Here is a 16,743-nt window from a genome sequence, read left to right as displayed (position 1 = left end):
GGACAACAAAGTCACTTGGTGGGCAATGTCCACTTAGACACAGTGCCAACAAGAGCAGCAGCTGTTGGACCGGCGATGACCAGACAGCGCCTGTCACACGACTGGGGTCTTCAGTGGGCTGGAGCCGACCACTGTGACCACTGTTGTATCTTTTAATGTGTTAAGGGTTTTGAAATGGGTTATTTGACTTGGTCATTTAGTATTGGGAGGGCGAGGGATGTTAAATGATTCTCCATCCTTACTAGGTTCACCCCTTGACTTCCACACCAGTGTGAATGAGTGCTGGACTTTTCTCCGTTGAATAAGGTCAGTTTGATGAATCGATTCATTTCGTTCATTTCGTTCACTGATCCAGTGAGTCGATCCCAAGAACGAGTCGTTCACGAACTGCACAGCACAAAAGCATGGCAACGTCTGTATTTGACTGGTTCAATTCAATACAGTTGTGACAGAGTCCTGGAAATAACAACAGTTTGAAGCATTAACATTATTTAGCCAACACACGATCAATCTAATTAAATGTCATATATAGTGTTTTATTAATATCGTTAACTCTCTTACGCATAGGTGTATAATAATAATAATCATCATTATTATTATAATAATTATAATCATAATAATTTGGTAATTTTGTTGATTTAACTCAAGATGACAATAATTTGTGCAAAATGTTGTATGTGTATAAAACATTACAAAAACAGACCTCATAGTGATTTATTGTATTATTATTCTTTTGTTTGGCAGACGTATCCAATGAATACGAACTGTAATACACTCACACATTATGTACAGAATATAATATTGCACAAACGTCTAATCTCATTCCTGACAGCGTAATCCGTGGCACTCTATACTCGCTCTGGATGATGTAAGTGACGCCATTTTGGCCCATACAGAGTTATTTCTTATGCACTAAGCAAGAGGGAATTTGGAACCAACATGGCACATACGGTCTTCAGTTTCATAGCACTCAACGAGTTGTCAGACTGAGAGTCAGTGACCCCGTTCACACTTGAGATGTAGGCCGGCCCAGGGCCGCTTTAACTCAAATGTGAACGGGGTCATAGATTTCAGGCGGCCCTGGGCCGGGTCAGAACTAGGCCCGCTGTTTGAGCGGCCTAAAGGCGGCCTGACTGGGACTGTGACGCGCCGGCCTGGGCCGCTGGAAAGCGTCAGCGTGTGACGCAACTCAAGCCCCGCCCCCAGAGACTGCGTGTCTGAGTCAGAGAGACGCGGAATAAACACAAATACCGGCAGGGGGTACTCCAGGACCGGTTTGAAAAGCCCTGAACTAGATCATTACAAATAGGATATATACACTGTACATATTTCTCTCCAACAGCTGTATTTGAAATATACAAATGACAATTATTGTGTTTCTATTATGACAATATTTACCAAATTTATATAAATATAAAAGTAAAACAGTTACAAAATATTTGTCATTTTACTGCCATGGAGGTTGTTTCAATATAAATTTCAATTCAGTATAAGGCACACAGTAGTGGTCAGGAAATTAAGTGGTGTTGAGAATGGCAGGCATCCCCACCAATTTCTCTCTCTCTCTCTCTCTCTCTCTCTCTCTCTCTCTCTCTCTCTCTCTCTCTCTCTCTCTCTCTCTCTCTCTCTCTCTCTCTCTCTCTCTCTCTCTACCATAAAAAGGCCCTAATGCTGAATTAGATCATTTCCTAGCAAAGATGTTTGGGGCCAAAATGCAAAATTTACAGTATTTTGTCCTGCTTGTATTACTGCACTTTTAATGCTTCTTGCTTAAACTAAGTCTGCTAATAAGTCATTTATTCTAGTGGCGTGCAGTTTGGCACTTGGTGTGAAGTCACCAGGAAGCCTCACAGCAAGATGAGACACTATTGCTTATATACTGCTAAAAAAAATGAAGGGAACACTTAGCATTGATTTCTGAACTTGGAGTGTTCCCTTAATTTTGAAGAGCAGTGTATATGATGCTTTGCAGGACAGTTCTCCTGTAAATGACAACAGCATTAATACTATTAATAGATGAAAGTGCATAAGAGTAAGAGTGAAAATCATAAGATGCAGAGACTGGGGGTGGGGGCAGTGGCAGTCCTCTCTTCTCTCCTCAGGGCAGTGTTAGTTGAGTGGAGGCTGTGTTGTCTCTCCAGATGGGCCAAGCTCCACATCCTGCTGCTCAGGGGCGTCAGCATGGCTGCCGGTGCCATTGGGCCCAGGTGTCCCCGTCTGCTTCCCCCTCAGATCCCCTCCGCTTCCTCCACACGACCCCAGCAGCCACAGCCAGCAGGAGCGCGAAGGCGAGGGACACCGACACAGCGATGACAGCAGTTTTGTCCTGGGGGTGGTCTGATCAGGGAGAAACACAAAACACAGTTCAGCATTAATGAGCCACACACTTCCTCTCATCACATCCGTGTGTGACAAAGCAGACGATCAATATCCCTGTGATTACAAGTACAACAGAGGGACCCCTGCCCTGACTTACCCAGAACAGACACGGAGACGGTGCTGATGGTGCGGTCGGTGCTGGACTCCCTCACTGTGTACTGGCCCTGGTCAGCTGCTGTGAGTGAGCGCAGTGTCAGAGAGCCGCTCTGCACTGACACTCTGTGCTCGTACCCGGGGCCGGGGCGGCTCGCTGCACCCCTCTCCACAGCGCACACCGAGACAGAGGCTCTCTCTCCTGACAGCGCAAACAGCACATCCACGGGCTCTGCAGTGAAGAGGGGGAGGGAGAGGGAGGATCCAGACTGCAGGCTGAGGGAGTCACTGTGAGCTGAGAGGAACAGAGATGGGACAGTTAGCGCAAAGGAAGGATGCTCACTCAGCAGTGACGTCCTCACTGTGCTGGCAGGGCCACAGCTCTCTCTCCATAGGGAGTGTGACAGAGCTGCTGATAGGAGGCTACTGTCCTGAGTGAGGAACAGCCCTGTGTTAGTGTGTGAGAGGAAGATAGACTGTGCCAGTCATAACTGTCCAGCCAGTTCAGTAGACTACATAATGGAATGAAAGCACAAAAACTACCACAGTTCCATGTGGATACGAAACATGCATCCTTTGTAAGAATTATCAATATTATGATATCATACGACAACTGAACTGAAATTCAGATAATTTTGGCGTTTTTGTCTTTGCGTGTCCAGCCAATACAGCAGACTAACAGAATGAATGCATAACAGAGTGCAGTGTGGGTCAGACATGTCCTTTCTACAGGACCGGACAGCAGTGCAGAGTAGCGGTCAGTGCTCTGGACCCCTCAGTAAAGGGTTGTGGGTTCAATCCCACAGGGCTTAGTTAAGAACAGACAAACCCGGCCCCTGTCCTACCTCTCACAGTGATGGCCACAGTGCTGATGGTCTGTCTGCTCTGGGAGTCCAGCACTGTGTAGGAGCCCTGGTCAGTGAAGGTCAGTGCGGACAGTGTGACCTCCTGCTGCTGCCCTGAGACTCGGGGCCCATAGGGCCCATAGGCAGGGTCAGGGGTCACGGTACCGCCCTCTACAGCACACACTGGCAGAGAGGTGCCAGCGCCCTCAGGGTTAAATCGCACTGTCACAGGTGCCCCGCTGTACAGGCCGAGGGTCAGGGGCTGCCCATAGGAGAGAGAGGTGCTCTCCTCACGGCCTGCAGAGAGAGGACAGGGGGAGCACTGGACATCAGACTGAGACAGAGCCGGGACACCACAGTTTGTGTGAGCAACTATCTACAGGCCTGAGACTTGAGGTGGAGGGGATTAGGAAACAGTGGCAAAAAGTTATACAAATGTAATAAACATGTGAAATGTATGTACAAATAATGTAATATATTGAAATGATATAAGTTTGTCAGCCAAGATGTACTTAATGAAAATGTAATGAAAACGTACTTACTCAAGACACTGACAAGCACTTCCCCAAGGTACATGCTCTGCCCTGCTCCACTGACCCTGAAACACTCGTACAGGCTGTCATCAGAGAGCTGGATGTCGTGAATGGTCAGGGAGAAGTCGCCCCTCTCCACAGCTCCTGCAAACTACACTCTGTCCTCAAAGCCTGCTGCAGGGTGACATGTCCCAGAGCTGGACTCACACACCGGCCTGTCTGGAGTCTTCCAGTACACCTGCTCTGTGTCTCTGTGGGCTGATGCATCACAGGCCAGAGTCACAGACACAGCACTGGACACGGCTGGGGAGAGAAATGACAGATTTTAATATTTTCCATATTCTAAGAGGACTGTGTGTCCAAGGAAACTAACAGGGGAAGTGCTAATTTTGCTAAAAACAGTTGTGTGCCTGCCTGTCTGACTACAGCAATGAAGATCACCCCCACAGTGATACTGAGCCCTAACACACACGATTTCTATACAGTGACCACACACTGCAAGGGTGCAGTTAGAGACATAATCGCTGAACTTCGACTGAAACACAAGTCCTTGTTCAAGTTTCTTATAAAATCAGAACTCACCCAAACACAGGAGCAGGACACAGGGACACGCCAGGGACAGAGACAGCTGCAAGTAAGGAAATTCAAGAATCAGGGGTTTTGCAGAACAGAACCAGCCCTGTTTCAAACATCCGCTACATAGTACATCATCCTACAGAGGGACGGACTGTGCGTCTGACCTGCACTGACACTTCAGACTTGTCATGAAACTGTAGTCAAGTGACAGGCCATTTAAACGTTAAAATATTAATTCAAAATCGAAACGTTGAAAAGCGCTGAGGGCCACACTACACTGAACAGCATCTGACTCCCACACAGCAAACTGATCCTCTCATACAGAGACTCACAGGGTCTGGGGCTACAGCGGCCTTAGTGCCTCAAACACGGCTCCTCTTCTGTACTCGTCACAAAGTGCAGCAGTTCTCAAAGACTACAATTCTCTCACATTTAAACATGGATAAGCCAATGTAGATCAGTTTACAGGATCAGAATTATGGATGCATTTCCAGTGAGTTAAAAATCAAATTCATGACATAAAATGCTCTTTTAACAACAGATTTATTTTGCAGTATTTTCCGACTCCCCTTGATGGAAGCCCATTTCCGCCACGAAAAAAAGAAAACATTTGCCCATTTTATTGGGGGGTCAATTTGCTATCTCATTATGACTTAGTATCTCATTATTATGACTTAGTATCTCATTATTATGAGTTACTGTAACGGGGACTGGGCTTGTGTCAACAGGACGGTTGCAACGGCAGCAGTTTGTAACCATGAGTGCATTCACTGATTGTTGAGCCATGGAACACATACATTACAGTTAGGCTATACAAATATCTGTATACACACAACCACACACACATTTTGTATTATTTATTATGTTTTTATTAAGTATTATTCTTAATATATAAATTCAATTGCATTTGAGATTATAACTCCAATAATTCAGCCATATGTAACTAATCAGGACAATTGGCTGCGGTGGCTGTAGGCGACTTTAAAGAGGTCTTCAAAAAACATGGGTTTAATTCCTGATGGGCAGATGTTATTTCTTATCTATGGATTTATATTATTTATCAGTCCAGAATGAAATGTGCGATCGTCACGGGGAAGCTCCTCTTCTCACCGGCTCTCCTTCAATGTGCCCCAACTGTAACAACAAGAGACAGGGCACCATCAACACTCACAGCCAGTGGAGTGACTGAAGGACACATCATTTCATTTCTTTACCTCCACCCTGTGGGAGGAATGGACCAACAGCAGGGGCGTGTTCAATTCTGAGAGGAGGTCTGGACTAGCAGAGCCTGACAACGACCTTTTTAACACTTTCCTTTCATTAGAGCGAAATAATATATATGAACAATACTGTGCATTTACATACGTGCTCAACTTCACACCAAAATCTCAACCAAAACACTCTCTTCACAGCCAGACTGTTAGTAATTGTGTACATTGTCCCCCCCAGAGAAAGTCAGCTCATCAGGCTTGTCCGCCACGCAGTTGTAAATGGCTTGCACTCTCTTGGGCTTTGGTTTCTGTAGGGGGACGAGGACAAACCAAAGCAAATACAAACCTGTACACGAGTGACAATAAGATTGTGTGAATTCAAAGGCCAGCCTCACACTCTCTCACTCACCCATTCTGAAGGATCAATCGTATCGCAAGGGTTAATGTGATCAATAATAAATACAGTGGCCACACAGTGTATATTTAGTTATATGTATATTTGTTTATAATGCTCTGTTTAAGCAGCACAGGTTATAAACTGCATTAAACTCTACACGTTTGCGGAACTGTGAAGGGAAACTTATCCAGCTAAAAACCAGGACAAAAGGGAGACTTCTTTAGTGCGGGCATTTACCATGAAGGGCACCGAAACATTGATTACCTGACCAAGATTCTGGGTTCAGGGATTGATTTAAATTCTCCACTTGTGGGATATAGTTGTGGTTTCATTGTTGAGCTTGAAATAGTCCTTGCTATTGTCTCTGGCTTATAGTTTATTTCCCAAAGTGAAATGTTGGGGTCTGGCATTGAGGACCTGCTTAACTCACTTTTCCTGAGTGACACAAGCACAGTGGGACACACTCACCTTCTCCTCCACGTCTCTGTCGCTCTCATCCAGATCCTCGTGGTGTAACCTCCACTCATACTCCACGTGGACGCGAGCGTTGGACTTCCCAGACAACGCCTGACTGAGCTGTCGACATGGAAAGGAACGGTCAGTAAATAAAATGCCAGAAAACAAAACTTGTGCCTCTTATTTTCAGTGCTCACCAGGTCCTCACACTGCGTGTGCTTCAGTCTCTTGGCGACGTCAAGAGGGGTCTCTCCCGATTCGTTGGCTGTAATGGGGGGGAGGGGAGAAAAGATAAAGACCATTTTATTTAACACACAGTCTGGAAAACTGGTTATTTCAAAGACAACATAATTCCTTTCTTGGTTAAAAGTTTATTTGAAACGATTAGAAAGGGTGACGAGGCCATCAATACACAAGTCTGGCAACCCACGTCTGCCTTCTTTCACAGACACGGCCTTTTACACAATTCAGAAGGTACTGCAATGACTCTGGGAACAAGATCACTCACTCCTCTCCCTACATTGCTGCCTTACCAATGTCAATGGACGCCTTCCCTCTCAGCAGCAGTTTGAGGCACTCCACGTTGTCCGTTAGGCAGCATAAGTGCAGGGCAGTGCTGCCTTTCGTGGTCTGCTTATCCAGATTGCCACTGTGAAACAAACGTCCAGGCTGTGCTGAGCAAGAGCAGCTTTGACTGGAGAGAACAGCCTTTTCTCACAGTGACGATTCAGTGCTACGTCATGATGAACTGAATATTTGAGGTATTCGTTCTCATGTAAGCAGATTGCAGATTTCTTTGAATACGTTCAAGATAATGTTATTAATATTATTTCTTTATATGTCTGTTTATTATTAGGGTTAGTTTCAAAACTGCTTGCCTGTTCTGGGTCAAGAAGTCCACAATGTGGAGAGACGTCCGGTCCACCAGTTGGACGGCCAGGTGAAGTGCGGTCTCGCCCTGCTCCTGGAGGAGGGAATCAAAGAGACACATGGGTTGGAGGTCAAAGTCAACAGCAAGGACACAACTGGGCTGGTCAATCCAATTGATATGCATTGTGCAGAAACACTCCCAGTGAGTTGAGTTTGAGTTTGGCTGCACATTCATAAATAGTGGCTCAACAGCTGACAGCCTTTCTAGGATGAAGTACACCTCCTTGTAGAGAAACTGTTTAGAGTATTACTGTGCACCCAACAGGAAGAAACCAGTTTCTTTGTCACCATAATGCACACAGCTTGCCTTGGAAATGGGCTTTAGCTACTAAAGAAGCAAATGACAGACAAATTAGGAAAGAAAGATTGGCCGGGCTCTTCGTGAACAGGGGCTTACGTGTCCGTGTGCCAGTGGAATGGGCTCCATCAGAGCCACGCCGTCTGCATACAGCTGAATCAGAGACAAGATATCCCTGGCCTTCACGGCTTCACACAGACTCTGCAGCTTGGCAGCACTGTCGACGCACTTCTTCCTCGAAAATTTCTTCTCGATGTACTTGGCCGTGATGTAGTCCTTTCGTGCCTGCCTGGAGGACAGAACAGATACTCCCTTTTAAAACACGTACGTCTGGCAAATTAAAAACAAAAAGTATAGATTTTCTATAGTGTTTCCCATGTATTAAATCCTTCAACCCAAGCATGAAATGAGTCTTGATCTGAACATCACGGTCAAAACCTCAGAGGGTCTTACACTTACATGTCACTGGCGGGGCCAGGTTTGACCTGGTCCTCCGCACACAGATTGGCTTCCATGATCTCATTGAAGCCAGCGTTCCCGACGTTCCTGGCCAGCTGCAACCGACAGAAGCAGGACAGCAATTCTCACTATGCGCCCACAAGCACTTAAATCAGCTCATCAAATGGAAAATGAAAGAGTTTCTGAAAAGAGAGACTTCACACAGTAAATGTCGCATGTGTGCTTGTGATGTCATTTGCAGTAGCACTCCTCTACATTACCAAGAGCTCAGATGTTCCCAAGTCATCCAGGGTGAGGGACTGTATTCGGGAGTAGTGCACGCCGAGTTCTCTGTGGATTCCAGAGCATTCGATACACGTCACGATTCCAAGATTGGTGGACAGCCACGTGGGATCTGAAAAAGACCAGGGTTTCCAACGCTGAAAATCAGTTGTGTGGGAGGAGCGGTCTAGATTTAGTCTTTGTAAAATAAGAAATAAAAAATGTGGAACCGTAACAATTCATGATTACATTATTATATGCTATTATTTCTAATGCTAGTATTAATATAAAACATTATGCAGTTACTACAAAACTCTTATACTGGTTCTTCAGTGTGAAATCAGAGGTTTGATTGCCAGGCTCCTCCAATTTGTTACAGTGACAACTCAGCTCCTGATTAAGATCTCTCACAGACTGAAACGTTGATCTTGGGTATAACCGAATACAAACACCCCGGAGTATAATTTGGCAGGGTGCAGAGAGGTACAGTATTTGTTAAAGTTTAAAATCCATGTACCCTGCATCTTGAAAGATTTTGGAAGTGTGTAACAACCTGACTCTGCAATCTTGAAAAACACACAAGTCATCATTCTTTTCAATGTTAAAGCTTACTTAACGTTAAAAAAAGTCTTCCGTCCCCCACCACCCTCAGCGACTCACTCTGCGCCCCGCAGTCACAGCACACATCGTTCCCAGTCATCCTCATCACTTCCGCAATGATTTCTTTGGTCAGTTCCTGGACGATGCTGTTCTCTCCTATATGTTGGTTCCCCTTGAAGGCGTTGTTTAGAGCCTCTTCCTTATTGTTCTGGAGGACTGAAATCCATCTGAGGTCCCCGGAAACAAGAACAAAGACACAGAATCACCAGAATGCGACCAAAAACCCACAAACGCAAATAAATAAACTGCGTCTGCACAGGTGGCATCAGTCACAATAAACCGAGATGCCACACAGCTGACTGTAGCCGGCACTCAGGCATTCGAATGTAATTACTGCTCTTAATGTCCACAGAGGGAGCCACACTCACATTTGACATTCAGCTTCATCTCTTGCCTGAAAGTGGTAGGTCCTTTGATCTGTGGAGAGTAATGGGAAATGGCATTTATAATTCACACAAATCATGTGTGTGGCACAACGTGGAACAAGCCAACATGGTACAAATTAATACAGGTTTTAGGAGCATTAGAAAGTGCATCAACCCACATGATATCAGATCAAAGCCTCTTTTCTCATCCGGTCTGTGCTTCACTTGGCAGGTCAAGAGATGGAGCTTCACTGGTGCTCTGTTAGCCTAGGTGAGAGAAGCGGAGATAAGAGATAATCACTGCACACGCCTCTCCGGCCAATTAAGACAAGCCTGTCCGGCTGCAGAGTAACTTGCTTTCTCTCTCCTGCAACTTGTTTTCTCTCTCCTCCTGCCTTGCTGTGCCGCTGTGTTCACTTTAATAATGAAAGAATTGTCTTACCTTTCTGTGAGATATGGTGAGGTAACCATTTCCCACTGAGCATTGTCTCTTCTGCCACATTTTTCTGAAACTGAAAAAAAAAGACAGAAAAGCATTTGAACTACTTCCGATGATGTAATGGCCGAGTTCACATTGTCTTTTTCACAGGCATTGTGGAAGCAACATCATTCTCGCCCATCAGCAATTAGCGATTCATTAGCAAATTAACATTCATCATCTTAGTCAGGACACCCACCCGTCACTCTTCTTGAAGAGATTTCCGCTGAGCTGCGTGCCGTGCTCCTTGTTCCCCTTGAGCTGGTGCAGGTTGTAGGCAGCGCTCGGACGCACCTGAGAATCCTTCAACAATAGTGCAGTAGAAATGCCAATAAGTACACACAGACATAAGCACAAGCAGAAGCCAGGCACAGCCTTTTAGGCAGTGGAGATTCTCTGAAGTTAAGTTTGCTTCTCAAATTAACTGATCGTATATTATTATTATTATATATTATTCTTAGTATTAAGTCATTTACCAGACAGCTTTATCCGAACACTGGCATTCAGTGCTCCACCTATACTCAGCTTTACGAGGGAAACAGTGTCACTATGAAAACAGAAATCCACACATTACAGTGGATTCAATTAGAGAGACAGGCATGTCTCATTGATTAACGAGACAGGTACAATATACAGGCTCACTCTCTTGATTCTGTGGTTTGGCCATACCTTTGTTCTCTTGTTCCTCGTCTTTTTCCGAATCCAATTTGTGAAAACGGAGAAACAGCCTTCACGAGTCCTTGGTGAACAGAAATAAATTAGGCAACAATACAAAACTTCTCCACACTGTTTGGCATAAGAAATTAAACATAGGTATCCATTGGGCAAAACAGTACCATGCATCTAAATACACATTTTCTAGGACTGTCTACTATTGACAACTACACCAAAGTACACACACACCACGATAACATGTCAGTGACTTACAATACCTGCTATTTGATGACTCTTGTGGGTGCTGGCCCATGGGGTTCTCCATGGCAGCTGCCAGGCTGCTACAGTATCTGGGAATCTGCCTCTGGTCTCGACTCGGTCACAAACAATCAAGAAGCAACTGAGATATGGAGCTAGAAGAACCAGAAAACAAGTATCAACAACTATCCCTAAATGATATAGAAGGAGCAGGAATAGGTTGAGTATGAGTCAAGGACTATACGTCTTGCAAAGTGTCAAGCTGAAACAACTATGAGAGAGAATTCCAAAGAATGTTAGATGTTAATAAGCACCCATAGAATGTTCAGTGACAACAGTGACATCATAATACAAAATGAAAAATGATATTTAGAATTTCCAGACCAGGCCGACCCTTGCAACGCACTTGTCAAGAAAGATTGTAAATTGAACATTTGCTAAAAATGAGTTGAAAATATTCATAGAAATATGAAACATCTGTAGTACTGATTAACAAAATATGAATACTCACAAACGATGACCGTGATGGCAAACAGATATACACTGTCTTTCATTCTCCTGAGAAACAATAATAATTATTAAAAAACATACATTATTGCTGAGACTGGTGTTTTTTCAAATGCTTACAACTGTGTATCAGAGTCTGCCTCACTGCGGAGAGTGGGGGTGCAAAGCCACTGTGTAGTTAGTGATGTGTAGAAATTGACCAATGTGTTATAATCCATCTAACGGCTGCCATGTCAAAAGATTTACACTGTTCCTGTCGCAGCTGCATGAACTGAGTTGAGTTCACTCTCTGCTCTGTACAACAGAAGTCAGTACATAATATTCTAGATTGCTTTACTTGATTTGTTTTTTAATGTTTATCAGAATGGGGAGTAAAAACATACAGCAGGACACTTTCAAAATATATGTATATATATATATATATATATATATATATATATATATATATATATATATATATATATATAATTTTTTTTTCTTTTACTTCCTTTTAATTGTATCTTCTTTTTTCCCTTTCTTGACATCTATAAATGTAAGAAACAACTTTTATTTATAGGATGCATCACAGTATCCGACTCAGACGTCCTCACAGCGAGAGTCACAGTGTTACAGAAGCAGGAGTGGGTGTGGCTCCACAAAAACAACACACTGTCTGATATGCAGAGAAGCTATAGCAGTCTTAATCTTAATGCCATTAGGCTGCAGATTTCTTTTAAATAAACAATTAAAATACATAAAGAATGAGAATGATTGATTCATTATCATCAATGTATACTATTTTATACTAAGGGATGACATCCAGCATTTTCCAAAAAGAACGTTGTATTAGTTGCATGTATTAATTAATTATTTAATTCAAAATGGTTGGAATCACATGATTTATCTTTGTCCTCCCATCCTCCCCCAAATATATAAGTATGTAGTAACAGAGGAGGGTAGTAAAAGCTGCCCTTTCTTGTCGTGTCCTTTTTCCTCTTGCATACTGAATTAATTCATTAAGCCACTTAAACATCCATTACAGCGCTGGAATACTTATTTGTGTAATTGCAGGAACCGGAGAAAAAAAGTGCAGTATATGAATGTAGGAGTTCATTCATATTAACAGGCTAGTGTAACACAATGGATATAGGCCCCTATTTTGGATGTTCCAGGATGTCCAGAACAGGTGACAGTAGACTCCCAAGCGCAGTCAGATTCATTGGGCAGAATGGAGTTTGCACGATCTGCATACAGGCCCACATGACTTTAAGACACAGAATCATAAATTCTCTGTGTTTAATCTGCAGTGAATGGGACATACGCTGGCCAAGGACACTGACAAGTTACGCTCATCAACAATCTGTCATTGTTTTCAAAATCAACTTTCTTGATTGGCCATCACAAACTCCAGGCCCCTCCCTACCCCCCAATAACCCCTCTGACCCCACCCTCCCCTACTACCCTTCCCTACCCATCCAAGACCGTCTGTGGCCAGGAGACAGACGGCCAGACAAACAACCAACAGAATAAACACACAATTAAATCAACTGGTGGACAATTAGACAGGCAGACAGACAGACGGACCGATGACACGTCGACAAACTAAGATATAAACATAATTATGCGCATATCAGAGACCGGTTGAGATGTATCACTCATGTCCTAAGGTTTAGCCATTGTGTGATGCTAAGTTTGTGTCTGCGTTTCCAGTTCAGGAGTATAGTCTTCTTGGCAATAGTTAACGCTATGAGAACTTGAGTTGGGTTTTGTTCAGGCAGGTTGAGTGTGGATGGAGAGAGCGGGATGCTGTTTTGTTTATCACTTCTTGTGAGCAGTGTTGAGTCGGTGGACGGAGCCAAAAGGCATGAAAGTAACTGTCAGGGGTGTTCAGCGTACAGAGTGAACAAGTATCAGACTCTATGAAGCCCATTGTAAACATTTTGTGCTGGTAATGTGCGTTCTGTGAATGACTTTGTATTGTATCAGTTGTGTGAGGGTGTTGTTACTCATTGTGAATATATTCTTGCAGATTTGTGTGCAGAAGCTGGTATCAGTGTGGATTGCTACATCTTGTTCCCGCCAATTGGACAGGATACTGATGAGTCATTTTTGGATAAGAGATTATATTATTTTGATAATGGTTTCTTGAAAAGGGTTAATTTGTCGATTATTTCCATTGTTTCCATTGGTTATATTAATTTTTGATTTGATAATTGGAGATATTGGAGATATTGTTCTTTACCGATATCAAACTTCTGTTCCAAATCACTGATTGCGAGGAGGTTATATTGACCTGTTTATTTGAGAATAGCCATTTTATAATATATTGTAGTTGGATAGCCAGGTAGTAATGATACAAATTTGGTGCATCCAAACCTCCTTGTGGATTACTTTTATGTAGTGTGGTTAACTTAATCCGAGTTTTTTATTCTTCCAGTAAAATTTAGTAATTATTTAATCTAAATTTTGGAACCAATTAGTTGTAGGTTGTACTGGAACCATAGTGAAGAGACAGTTAATTAACTGATCTGCTTGTTCTTTATTGAGCTTTGGCAGTGCTTTGTTGTTTGAAAAGGAGTCGATAGCTGCTATGCTTGGTGTTATTGATGTCCTGTTAAGTTTGTATGATATTTCCCTCTGAGTCCTTGTATATGTATAACATATATATTAACATGGATTTCCTTTCCAAAACAATAATAGCAGTAATAATAAATAATAATGTCCATTGTGCCTCGATTTACAAAATGTGACCTATGTTTTTAATTGTTATTAAATCATAGATAGGCAATGAGTACTAATGTAGGATTCACCGGCAATCCCCTTAGTTATGAATCGCCTTATGGTGCTGATAGACACCAAATTCTATGTCTGTGTCCATGGCATTAATAGGTTCAGCTATTCAAACAGTAAATATTCAAACTGCCAATAAGAGTGCAGTGTTGGTGATGTTGTACATTACTGACAGTTGATTAAACCAATAAAGACAACCTTGCTCTGTATCGAACCAATCAGCATTGTCATGCTGAAACAGGCACTATACATTCGGGCAGGTTGTGTTCTCCTGCCATCCAAACCCAGATGCGTCCTTCAGACTGCCACATGGTGAAGCGTGATTCATCACCAGAGAACCTGCTCCCACTGCTCCAGAGTCCAATGGCGGCGCGCTTTACACCACTCCAGCCGACACTGGGCATCGCACATGGTGAGTTGTGTGCGGCTGCTCGGCCGTGGAAACCCATTTCATGAAGCTCCAGACTAACACTTCTTGTGCTGACGTTGCTTCCAGAGGCAGTCTGGCACTCTGTAGTGATTGCTGCAACTGAGGACAAATGATTTTTTCGCGCTATGTGCTTCAGCCCTCGGCGGTCCTTTCTGTGATCTTGTATGGCCGACCACTTCACAGCTAAGCTGTTGTTGCTCCTAGACGTTTCCACTTCACAATAACAGCACTTACAGTTGACCTGGGCAGCTCTAGCAGGGCAGACATTTGACGAACTGACTTGTTGGAAAGACGGCATCCTATGACAGTGCCACATTGAAAGTCACTGAGCTCTTCAGTACAGCCCACTCTACTGCCACTGTCTGTCTATCGAGATTGCATGGCTGTGTGCTTGATGTTATACACCTGAAATAGCCACATCCACCCATTAGAAAGGCTGTCCACATACTCTTGGTCATGTAGAGTATATGCCTAGCTCATTGAGACACCTGTGTGAACACTGAGGAGAAGCCGAAGGCTTACAAATCGCTGGTGACGTTCAGGGTGGGCGCGTCCAGGACATTTTGTATCAAGACCTGCCGGATTAATTCTGTGCGCTCTGGACAGAGGTGCCACTAGATATGGAAGTCTGCATTTGTTCTACCATTTGCAAACTGCTTTTAATGCTGTTCAACATACCTTGTGTCAATTGAAGCTTGTTCTCAAAGCAGACAAAACCAAATTAATGGTGTTCTCCAAAGCAAGGATTACACTGATACATCTTCCATGTATCACTACTTATCAGGGGAATGAGATTGAGGCAGTAACTTCACATCAATATCTTGGCATTTTAATTGATGATGACCTCTCTTTCAAATTGCATATACAGCAACTTGCAAAAAACTAAAGTAGAAGTTGGGATTTTATTTTAGGAATAAGGCTTGTTTTTCTTTTAAAACTAACAGGAGACTTGTTTCAGCTGCTTTTATGCCTATACTGGACTATGGTGATATTTTATATATGAATGCTTAAATGAATGAGCGTTTGAGATCAATTGATACCCTTTGCCATGGAGCACTGAGATTTATTTTAAACTGCAAAACACTTACACAGCATTGCACTTGATCTGTTGGGGTTGGCTGGCCTTCCCTAGTCACCTGCATACTCAGTCACTGGTGTATTGTGATTTATAAAACCATTCTGGGTTTGCTACCTTCTAATTTATGCATTTTTATTCTGAAAAAAATGTGGTGAATACTGTCTCTGTTCACAGGAACACATTTTGCGAACTGTCCCAGATGTTAGAATGGATTTTGGAAAAGGGTCTTTCATGTACTCTGACCTATCAGCTTGGAACACCTTTCAAAATAGATTTAAATTGGAAAAACATGTCCCTCTTGGTATTTTTAAATCATTGATGGAAGATTTTGCGCCCCAATTCAGCTCACAAAACATTACAGTCCGCCAGAGGGCACTGCTGCATCACAGACATCCTGTATACCAGTCATGCAGCAGGTTCACACTGTTAAAGCTCACAGAAGATGCATGATGAGGTCACTTACCTGGGGAAGAAAAGTCTAGTAAACAATTTTCATGACCAGAGCAAATCAGAATCACCCAAACCTGTAATCACCGCATCCAGAAGGACATCCAGTAGCAAAGTAAATATTCTGATTATAGGGTTTATATTTATTTTACTTCAGCAACATGGCGTGTGTGAAATCCAATGATTTCTCTGCAGCTCAGTCCTTATAAAACTGTTCCAGCAGTTGCAAAGTTGAAATTCAGTGTCTTATTCTGAAAAAATGAGTTGCCTTTAATCAATTCTTCAATTTGATAAACCCCATTTACTCTTTTGGATGCCACTGAGTTATAAAAGCAGTATTCAAATAAGAACACTCCTTTCAAGAATTGGTACATTCATTCACACTTTAAAAAGAAAAAAACATTATTGAAACTAATAAGTAGGTAATAATGAGAACTGAGGCCTTGAGGTTATCTTTGTTATCTTGTCTTTATTTCTGTTATTTAATCCAGTTTCTTCCCCACATATATGCACAATCTCATTTCAAAGCTTGACCTCCGTGATGTGACGTAAGAAGGATGTCGTGTGTCACTCATGTCTCTTTCGGCTCCTCACAGCGCTGTAAAGCCGGACACAGAGCGATACAGAGACTCACAGGGTCAATTTACAGGATCAGATTT

General features: G+C 43.1%; 1 protein-coding gene across 1 annotated transcript; it reads right to left on the bottom strand.

Annotated features, from left to right (window-relative positions):
- Positions 1-2,176: 2,176 nt before the first annotated feature.
- Positions 2,177-14,826, bottom strand: LOC136758586 (arf-GAP with SH3 domain, ANK repeat and PH domain-containing protein 2-like). The gene is made up of 18 exons (XM_066713104.1): positions 14,794-14,826; positions 10,141-10,244; positions 9,906-9,975; positions 9,643-9,730; positions 9,467-9,515; positions 9,099-9,265; positions 8,438-8,571; positions 8,178-8,272; positions 7,818-8,007; positions 7,369-7,454; positions 7,024-7,139; positions 6,688-6,755; positions 6,503-6,610; positions 5,862-5,945; positions 5,641-5,647; positions 3,318-3,614; positions 2,477-2,767; positions 2,177-2,337 (listed from the first exon to the last, which is right to left on the bottom strand). Exons 1-18 carry the CDS (start codon positions 14,824-14,826, stop codon positions 2,177-2,179), a joined length of 2,148 nt encoding a protein of 715 aa, XP_066569201.1.
- Between the last annotated feature and the right edge of the window lie 1,917 nt (positions 14,827-16,743).

The sequence above is a fragment of the Amia ocellicauda genome, chromosome 1 (assembly GCF_036373705.1).
Source record: "Amia ocellicauda isolate fAmiCal2 chromosome 1, fAmiCal2.hap1, whole genome shotgun sequence".
Classification (NCBI taxonomy): Eukaryota; Metazoa; Chordata; class Actinopteri; order Amiiformes; family Amiidae; genus Amia; species Amia ocellicauda.
The sequence above is the reverse complement of the archived record's forward strand: the minus strand, read 5'-3'. Positions and strand labels throughout refer to the sequence as shown.

What these genes read in the sequence shown, in the direction of transcription:
- LOC136758586 (XM_066713104.1), bottom strand. Translation starts at nt 14,826, where the DNA reads ATGTCTGCCCTGCTAGAGCTGCCCAGGTCAACT. An exon ending in ACAGAGACGTGGAGGAGAAG is followed by an intron (nt 5,946 to 6,502) that starts GTGAGTGTGTCC and finishes GTCCCCCTACAG; the next exon opens with AAACCAAAGCCCAAGAGAGT. An exon ending in TGTGGCCATCACTGTGAGAG is followed by an intron (nt 2,768 to 3,317) that starts GTAGGACAGGGG and finishes TGTTCCTCTCAG; the next exon opens with CTCACAGTGACTCCCTCAGC.